The 11002-nt window shown below is 33.4% G+C and overlaps 1 protein-coding gene across 1 annotated transcript; it reads left to right on the forward strand.

Moving 5' to 3' along the window:
- The first annotated feature begins 5041 nt into the window (after nt 1-5041).
- Nucleotides 5042-7187, forward strand: LOC121767120 (transcription factor bHLH71-like). The gene is made up of 3 exons (XM_042163314.1): nt 5042-5558; nt 6102-6497; nt 6980-7187. Exons 1-3 carry the CDS (start codon nt 5253-5255, stop codon nt 7082-7084), a joined length of 807 nt encoding a protein of 268 aa, XP_042019248.1. The 5' UTR covers nt 5042-5252; the 3' UTR covers nt 7085-7187.
- Nucleotides 7188-11002: the final 3815 nt, after the last annotated feature.

The raw sequence follows: 11002 nt of genomic DNA on the forward strand, positions 1-11002 counted from the left end.
ACGAGAATCATCTTTTTTTTTACTCATAATTATCACCATGAAAAAGAACTCATCCGTTCATTCACCTTCTCATCTGGCTTTTACTATCCGTGGGACTGTTGTGGAATATCTGACCAATCATATACTTAAATTCCTTCTATATTTAATGTTTTTAGGAAAAGTTCATCTTTTCTTTAATCATTGTTCAAATTCTATTCACACCTTATGTAATTTAGCATTCATTATATTATTCTCATCGAATTTTAGAAATTGACTATTGAATATTATGTTCGTGCATATCCCATCTAGTGGAATGTTTTGTTTCTTCTGTTACTTTTTTGTAATGCATCCGTGGAGATTCTCTCTTGGTATTTCATTAGTATTTTTTCTTTCTTTCTTTTTTTTATATTGTACTAACATTTATATTATTAAATAATGGATTAGGGTTCAATGATCCAATTATGATTTATGATTTTCCTGAATTTATTTTAAAAATTAATAAAGATAATTATTGTAAGGTAAATCAAACGACATAAATTAGTAAAAGACCTAATAATTCAAATACTCAATCATTCTAGACCAAAATCTTAACAACCCGCAACAATTGTCATGTAATTAGACACTTTCACGTGACAATAATGTTAATGAATAGCTTAAATGATGTACTACTGATTTGATTTGTGATTGATTAAAATAATTAAAATTAGGACAGTAACCCCTATAACTTTATGTACAATTAAAGATTTGGACAAAATTTGATCTTTGCCACATATTAATTTATAATATATATACATGTTCACTTCCTATAATTAATAAATATACTTCATAGGCGAAATAATCCTTTGCAACCTGGTGTATAGTGCACATATGTCACAGCGGGATTTCAATTGATTCGCTTTTATGTATAATAATTTCCATTACATATATTATGTATACGTTTATTGATTTTTAGATTAAATGGTGTATTATATCCCAATTTAGAGTAAAAGGAATATAACATTTAGTGTTTTTCACTATACAAATTTCAGTGATGAAAATTAAGTTGATTCATCTCACTTAAATATAGTGTTATACAGCATATCGCAAACTTTTCGAATATTCTAGAAAATGTTGTCAAATTTTAGCTTATTATTCTAGCTAGAAGGTCTCTATAACTATCATCTTTTATTTAATGCTAATTTATCTCGACAAAGGCTAAGATAATATTATTGCGGAAAATTTTCATTGAACAAAAAATGAAGCATTCGCAAATTTAGATATATAATTTGGTAATTGGACACAATTTTTAATAGATCTTATCTTCAATTCTGTATAAGCTGGCTGTCCCCAATCTCTTTTGAGTATCGATAAGAAACCTAATTATGTGAAACCTACCATGATATTTTGTAATGGCATGAAGAAATTGGAGATGAAGAATATATCTACATAAAAATAATGGATATTTTTAAGTTTCTGTTACAAAAATTAGGTACTTACTTTTGAATATCAAAATATTACATACATATAATTTTGTGTCAATTAATTTACACCGGTATAGAAAGTTGTATTTTTAGTTTTTTAGTTTTCATTGTCAACATACTCCCTCAAATGGTTAAACCGTTCAAGGTAAACCTTGGAGGGGTTAGACTTCTTTTTTATATCAGTTGGATCACTGACTCAAATTATAAAGCTCAAATATATTGTGGTGGCAGTCATTTTTTGTTTTTGTTTTGGTTGAGTCCGTTAATTTTGGCCCATGGTCGTTGACCTACTTTAATACCACGATAAACATCCGCTAATTCCATCCTAAAACCAATTGATGATAAGAAGAGAGACTCATAGATTTATATAGTAGTTTCAGTTCTCTTTTTTGCCAATATTACGAAATATGAAGTCCTTTAAAAAAGATACTTATAATCTACTTCAAATCGAAGCTTATATATTAATTAGAGGAAATATTTTTTTTGGTCCGCGAACTTTGCCAATGTATAAATTTCGATCCATAACATTTCAAAATATCTTTTGAGGTCCATTAATTGCGATGTACTCCCTCCGTCCCAACTTAATTGTCACTTTTGGAGTGGACACGAGTTTTAAGAAATGTAAAGAAAAGTTGATTGAAAAAGTTAATGGAATGTAGGACCCACTTTTTTATATTGGTTTATAATAAAATGAGAGTGAAGTGAGTTAGTGGAATATGAGACCTACTTACCATTTATGGTAAAAATGAAGTGTGACAATCAAGTAGAGAAAAGCAAAAAAACCGAAAACCGAATATCCGAACCGAACCAAACCGAAATTTTGAAATTCGGTTCGATTTTTTCGATTTTTCGGTTCGGTTGGGTTTTAAAAATACAAAAATTTTGGTTTTTAGTTCTGTTCGGTAATATTATCTATATTTATTCTATTAATTTAATATATTATATCATATATATAATATATATTCTTTTAATATATTTTATATAATATGTATTATATATATTCTATTAATTTTATATTATATATTTATATTCTATTAATATATAAAATAAATTAAAAAATATATATTAATATATATTCCATATTTTTTTTTTCAGTTTTTCGGTTTTTCAGTTTTGTTCGTTTTTGAAGTTCGATTAATTTTATATTATATATATTTTTCGGTTTCGATTTTTCGGGTTCGGTTCGGTTCAGTTTGAGTTTTGAACTAAATTCGGTTTTTCGGGTTTCGGTTGGGTTTTTTTTCGGGTTTGGTTGGGTTTTGGCAAAAAACCCAACCGAAACCCGAATGCTCACCCTTACAATTAAGTTGGGAGGGACCAAAATGGAAAATAGTGACAATTAAGCTGAGACGGAGGGAGTAATATCATTTGAGCTACTTTTTTAATGTTTCGAACTTTTTTGGTCGAAAACACCCTAAAGTCGATGAATGACATTTCAATCTATTTAATCTCTCTCTTCATTAAAATATTTTTTATATCTCTAATTCTTCCACCTTTCTCTCTACTTTTTTCTCTCTTCTTTCCCATTTTTGCATTCTGTCCTTCTCCATTATCTCTTTCTCCCTTCATCTTAAGTAACAATATAAATAGAAATGAATGAATATGTACTCCTCCATGGGTTTGCGGGTATTTGCAAAAAAAAGTTCGAAACAGTGAAAAAATAGTTGAAACGATATTACAACGAAGTTAATGGGCCTCAGAAGATATTTTCAAATATTACATACTAAAATTGATACTTTGACAAAGTTTGCAGACAAAAAAAAATCCCTCTATTAATAAAGAAATAAATATTTATCTGGAGGCTTAAGGACTTATTAAATTTAAGTATACTGTAATAAGTACCTCCGTCCCATAATATGAGTCATATTTTGTGTGTGTCCGGGTTTTTAAGAAATATAAATAAAAGTGAGTTGAATATGAGTCCTACTTATATATATTCATTTTATTATAAAATGTGAGTGAAATAAGTTGGTGGAATATGTGACATACTTACCATTTATGGTAAAAATAAAATGAGACTTTTATTTATGGATTAGAAAATGGAGTATATCATCAAGTGTCCTATGTAGAAAAATTAATGGCAAGATACATTATTTAACTTGGAAATGTATGAAAACTATAAACAGAGCATGACCAGAGACAAGAGATAAAGGAATTGCACTATGCAACATTACAAACTGTTGTGGAAATTGAGATTTTTGGGGTTTCTGGTGCATGGGAAGAAGAGACATTGGTACATAGGGGTAAATAAGTCAGTTAACCCTTTCTGTGAATTTTGAGTACAGTCATGTGGAGCAATAGTAGTTATCCAAAAAAACTCTATATACAAATTTATAATACTATATGTAAATAAATATACATATTATTTTCATTTATACGTACTATATTTACTATAGTATACTAGTGCAATATATCTTGCCCGAAATCCATATCAATGGGGTTTTTTAACTGCAATATATGATTAAAAAAATCATGTTTACATTTACTTATGGAAAGGCCTTATAATAGAAATTATCTTTAAAAATACATGTTTTCCTTAAAAACACTCTGCAAAATTGACATGATACCGTTAATTTTTAATCCTACTAAGGATGGTTCAATTAAGATACACCAAACTTTTCTATTTTATATTTTTATATGTTCAGATAAAGTTAAAATTTAAATCTAGGTCAAGTGTCGCTTTTTAATGTTTAATCCTACTAAGGATAATTCTGCTTTTGCTATTAAAAAATGTAATCATTTTACATGTAATCCTACTCAGGTTACCAATTAATCTTATGCGTGTTAGAATTTTATTAAATTATAGATTTTCAACCTTAGTTCTAAATATTCGAGTTTCAATTAAGTTCAAACCTAAATATCAATTAAAATAGTTTATGTATTTTCTATTCATGAATATCCTATAGTATATAATATAAAAGCATTAAAAAAATTAAAGATATTAATCAGACAACATAAACCAAACAAAATCAAGTAATATGGAATAGTATATATTTTAAAAGATACCACATACATTTCAAATTAATCGAATTGAATATCTTTTTAGGACATCCCAAGTTAAATAAGTCATTAATATTTTAGTCTAAAAATCAACTATTTGAACCCCAATTACTTTATTCTCTTACATAGTACTCCGTAGTAATTTATTTTCATTCAATTTGTATACTTTATTGTCTTCTTATCTTACCATATCTCCACATAACTCACTAAAATTAGTTTTTAAATCATATGTCCAAAAGAAACCTCTCGATTTATTTGGGACGGAGGGAACACGACAATTTGCATAATTGATTTTTGAGAAATCCGTTACAAAATAAGACAGAACACCATGCAATAGTCGCACATGGGGCACACCTATAGATTCCGAGTTGGCATAATCGAATTGCAGACTAATTAGTGTATAGTTTTATTAGCCTAGAAATTTTCCAATTCTAATCCTTTCACCAAATTTAGTTAGTTATTCAGACCAGCCTATGAATTTCGGACTACACTGAAATCTCCTCATCCGAACTCTAATTAAAAAAATTAGAATGAGCTTTAGGATATCATGCACGTGAGATGACACTATAGATGTTGTGCCTTTCTGCATAAAAAAGTTGGTGAAAAAGGAAAGAGCCCTTCTCTCTCTTTCTCTCCTTCTCTCTCTCAAAAGTTGAAGAAGACAATAAAATGATTGAAGCCTTTATAAATATAACAAGAGTCAATAGTATTGGGGCTCTCAAATCTCTGGTATAAAGATGAAAGCAACACCTCAAATATTACTAGCAAATTAAGAGAAAGTGAGTGTGTGTGTGAGAGAGAGAGATAGAGAAAATGGCTCTTGAAGCACTCTCTTCAAATGAGCTCCTCAACTTCATCATGTTTGACACAACCCCATTCAATGAAGCCAGCCCTCCAGAGCTTGGCAGCTGCTCCTCCATGCCTCCGCCGCCGCAGCCGCCGGAGACGGCGGCGCAGGGGCGGAAGAAGCGGCGGAGGAAGCCCAAGGTTTGCAAGAACAAAGAGGAAGCCGAAAATCAGAGAATGACTCACATTGCCGTTGAAAGAAACCGCCGCAAGCAAATGAATGAGCATCTCGCCGTCTTGCGCTCTCTCATGCCGGAATCTTATGTTCAACGAGTGAGAATTTAATTTTACATTTTTTTTGCATTTATCTTTTTAATTGAAGTTAATTATTTCAGGGAAGAACCCAAATTCCTTTTTAATTACTCCATCATAATAATGTGATTTTGATGTTCACTGTTTAATTTTCTACCAAAAAGAAAAATAGTTGTTGCACTCATCTTCTTCATTCACCTGTGTCTGTTTTGGACATATGTTGATGTCTTTGTTCTCCTCCGAGTATTAGCCAAGCAGATGTGACAAATTATTTCTTCACCTAGGCTATATATATGAGATGCTGCTCTATTACAATTTACAGCAGGTGTTGTGTTGTAGCAATACAATAATTTAGTAATGTGATGCATTTAATTTTGCTCTTCTTGCTGATGTTTCTGAAAGAACAGAATATAGTGACGTAACGCCCTCAACCTCCCCCAGCCCCATGTCCTCTTATTGTCTCTGTCCTACTAAAATCCCATTCTCATCTCATCAACTTTTACTTTTAATAATTCAAGTACAATTACTACTCTACTAATTTCAATTTGTTTTTGATATATGCAGGGTGACCAAGCCTCAATTGTTGGTGGTGCAATTGAATTTGTGAAGGAGCTAGAGCACATTGTGCAGTCACTAGAAGCCAAGAAGTATGCATCATTGGATAAGAAGAATGCCACAAATTATGAAAATGAAAACCAAAACAATAGCCCCTTTGGACAATTCTTTGCCTACCCACAATTCACCCAACTAAGCAACAAATACACATCTCAAACCACCGCTGCAATCGCGGACATAGAAGTAACCTTAATCGAGACACACGCCAACATTCGAGTTTTATCGCGGCGGCGTTTCCGGCAGCTCTCCAAATTGGTGGCCTCATTCCAATCAGTCTTCCTCACAATCCTCCACCTCAACATCACCACACTCGAATCACTCGTGCTTTACTCCATCAGCGCTAAGGTATTTATAATGTGTGTGGATACATTTTATTTGTCTCTACCATCCAACAAAATAATGTTCTTGTCTCGATTCATTAATTACGCCATCATGCCCCTCACAAACCACGCCAATTATTCAAAATTAATTTGGTCCCTAACATTTCCCCATTTTTGTTCTTATGCATTACAATTGCAATAACAAAATTGGGACTGTCCAAAATGACCTCACCTCACCATGCAAAGGAATCTACTTTTTTTCTGCACCAAACTATGTGCACTGTTCAAAAGATTCTACTGCCTGTAATTACTGCTTTTTCATGAGGGTGTTTTGGGAATTGATGATTTGAAATGTGCATGTGCTGTGATAGCAGAAAACGGAATTTTTTGCTTATTACTTTAATGGGTGTTTTTCTATATATGAGTATATTGTTGTTGTCTTTATTTGGGGTGAATAAATGAAAATGATAATGAAATACTACTATTGTTTTGGTTGTTTGTTTACAGGTGGAAGAGGGATGCCAACTCAATTCAGCAGACGACATAGCCGGGGCAGTGCACCACATGCTGAGAATAATTGAGGAGGAAGCCATCCTAGCTTGTCACAACTAGGCTCCTCTATATATATAAATATCAGTAAATCTTATTGAACCTTGTCACATCGATTGTGTGTAATTTAGGATTTCATTTCAAAATAATCACCCCCTTTTGCTCATTTTAGCAATTTCATTATTTTATTTTAATTTTAGCAATTTTCATCGACCTTTTCCATATTTGCAATTTGATAGTACATGGTATTATGTTGCAATATTGTTTAAATTTGGATACTATACTTTCTATAGTAGCTAGTCAGGATACCATGTGTATTTTTTTGGAAATTGATGTAAATACGTTTTAATAAATAGTAAAACAACTTTTAGTTTGAATGATTATATATATACAGTGTGATTAAATGAGAACTGTATCTAAAATAAGAACTAAGAATCAGTATTATCATTTGGATATCAACATCCAATGAATTTTGCTTTATGTTATGTGTCGCTGAAGTATTTTTAATGTTTCTTTTATATTATTGTCAAATGATATAATTATCAAAATATTGGTGTCTGTTTATGCCCGAAAATTAAAAGCAATATTATTCGATTCAATTGATCATATATTATTTTATGATGCAATTGTAAACTATATCACTCCCCTTTAACATCAACATCGGTTTCGTAACAATTATCGTATGTTTACACTAGCAACATAATTGACAATTATGACATTCCAATATATATAATTACACGAAAAACACTTCAAATTCTTGCTTGCACTATTGATATCATGCAATTATGGCCTTCCAATCATATGGGATTACAAAATGGATAGATTTTAGTTCACTTTTCGACTATGGTGATGAAGCTGATGTTATGAGAAGTTTGGTGGATTGACAAAAACGAAAGTAGACAACATCGCCCTCAAGTTCTCAAGGACAAGGACAGTAAAAGAAAACATCATTGACTAGGATCATAGCAAATTGTATGTAGTGAATGATTGCTGATTTTAGGGTGGAAATGAAATGTTTGAACTTATTGTAGCAAAAAAAGAGAGTTTATGTTGGCAGAGAAAAAAGAAATAATTATAAAGAGATTTTAGTGGAGTTGAAAGAAATCAATCTGGATTACATATAGACAAGCAAGAATTTGTTTGATATGTTTGTGGAATGCGAATTGACTTGAAATACAATATTCTTAAAGTGCAATTTGGTAAGGGAAATTGACTCTTGTTTTTAGCATCCAATTGTTGAATTGTGTTTCATAACTTCGTTTAAATTTAGATTTGTCATATTTGGTCTAGTAAACGTTGTTTCTAACGAATGGTAACTTTGAATGTATGTCATTGACCCGTGGGTGGAGAAACGGGTGCAGCTTGGTCAGGTGGAGGTCCTCGCGGGAGGCGGCGGGACAGACTTAGGAGTTGGGAAAAAATGAGAATGAGATGGACAGGGAATGGAATACTGAGTTATTATAAAACTCATTAGAAATGAAACGTTTTTCTTTTTCGATTGTCCCAATAAAAATGAAACGTTTCCTAAAATGAAAACAACACTATCTCTACCTTTTCTTTTCTCTTCATTAACTCACAAAACAACGCTGCATAAAATCTCGTGTTTATTAGAACGGAGGGAGTAAAAATTAATTCCAAGTTTTCAAAAATTCTAAAATCAAGCCTAATTTACTAAATAACCGTAATTGCGGGTTACCCTGTCGGGTATCCGAACCCGCATCCCTCATATCCACAATGCCCGATAGCTATTTTTTTTATCCAATAGTGAGTACTGGGGATAACCAGCTACCTGTTTCGACACACCTAACCGAATCATGTGTCTTATAGCCTAATTTCTTTGTAATCTATATTCCTTTACCAAATACTAATCAAATAATTAATTATTTTTTATAAACCTTAATGGAATTAGACCTAAGACCTCGAGAATACAAACATGCAATTATGAAAACTCAAATTTTTAGATCTCACGAATTTGTCAATCTTCACTATTTGATTTTTTTAGTGGTGACCACAAGGAAGATTGTAGATCTACTAATATCTTCTTTGTTTGTTCCTTGTTGTAAATTAGTTTTAATAAAAAAGCATGGAAAGACAAATCAAGATATTTTATTTAGACTTCTAATATGGATAAAGTTCTTGGAGCTTGCTGTATAGAACAAATTAGTTTAGGAAACACACTTGACGACAATATGCTTGGAAGTCGACCTTATGGACAACTCCTATAAATGCATTTGTCGTAAATCTAAATGCATAAACTTGTCAAATGGGCTGGTTCAGGCCAGACTGGCCGGCCGAGGCCCATATCCGGAATAGGTTGTTGGTTGGGTCGTTTTTTTTTTGGCCCAACCCAACTTAGAGTCAACCGGATAAGTGGGTTGCACCGAGTTATGTTTTAAACTATATCTAAATTAAATAGTTTCGACATATTTTGTGCGAGTTAGCCATCGTTATTCGATGGTTTTTGATAGATGGTTGTAAATGACTTGGTAGTATAGACATATCTTGTGTTTGAGTTTATATGCAGCGGAATTTTGTGTTAGATGTTTGTGGTTTTTACCACATCTAATAATAAAAGAGTAGTATTTTCATTTTGTTTCAATTTTATCACTAGAGATTTGAATTACACTACCACCATTTTGTAGGTCCATTTAGATTCATACAATTGTCATGAACTATGACTACGTAAGAGTACTAGAATAAAGAAAATGCTTGTTGGAGGACCATCCAATTTAGGAGCCTTGAGAGCATCCTTAACCCCTGCCCGGATTCAGGTCCCAAGTTCCCTCCACGTCTTCATTCCCCTAAATTTCAGTCACAGACCGCAACTCTTCTAACTCTGTAGGCCTCATCCTGGTCACAACTATTAAATTTCACTATTCACAATTTACGACATATTTTCCACGTGAGAGAAAAAACACTGAACAATTAAAACACGGAAAATTCATTGTCAAGTTGAAAATTAAAAGTTACAAACCCTAAAAATTAAAAATTACAAATCCTAGAAATTAAAATTACAAGTCCTAGAAAAATTAAAAATACAAGTCCTAGAAATGAAAAACAAAAAGAAAACTACTTCTTCTTCATTTGTGCGCGAAGGTAGGCGATCATCTCATGGTGCAACTCGAGCTCGAACTCCGACATTCTCGAGGTATCCCTAGATGTCAATTCCGTCAGATGGCCCACCCGCAAGGTAGAAATTATATCCAACATAGAGTTGGATATCTTATCCAGATAAGCATTGGGTAGTAGCGGCGGCATAGTGGAATAACTCGTAGTGGCCTTCCCCTTCCCTTTCCTCTTTGCCGCTTTAGTTCCCATCGGCCGGGTTTGAGTGCTAGGGGATGAGATGAAGACGTCGTCGTCTGTCATGTTGAGGTCGATTGCCGGACCTCTTTCGCCCGAAGAGTAGTTTCCGGTGGCAGAAACTTTGGTTCTCTTCGGCACCCCACTTCCCGTCGCTTCTTCCCCGCTGGTGTACTTCGGGCTCTTGTTGATAAGCTTCCAAACGTTGTAGTACTTGAAGTGCTTCTTCCCATCATCATAAAACTCCTCGTTGGTTTTCGCCACGAGGTCCATCTCTTTGTGACTGCTTGGCTACATCCTGACTACGTTAGTCCACTTGCCATTTCACTTCGTCATCTCCTTCTAGACCCGGCCCAATGCTTGCATAGCTTTACGTAGCTACGCTCGAACGTCCCTCTTGGTCGACCAGCGTTATATTTCTGGGCTATCCGCTCCCAGAACACTTTGTCGCTCTGGTGGTTTCCGACGATAGGATCCTCGGAGACGTTGACGAAGTTCTTGGCCAGCCACAATGTCTTCTTCGGCCCCTCATCATCAGCTGCCGCAGCCTGGCCTGCGACGGGCTCCATATCACTGATTTCGAACTCATCAGTGCTAATCGGCGGCGATGACAAGTCCATGGGGCCCGTGGTGGATGCCACTCCCGGACTAGGCGTATCATTTCTGTGCGGCGATCCC

The sequence above is a fragment of the Salvia splendens genome, chromosome 15 (assembly GCF_004379255.2).
Source record: "Salvia splendens isolate huo1 chromosome 15, SspV2, whole genome shotgun sequence".
NCBI classification, from domain to species: Eukaryota; Viridiplantae; Streptophyta; class Magnoliopsida; order Lamiales; family Lamiaceae; genus Salvia; species Salvia splendens.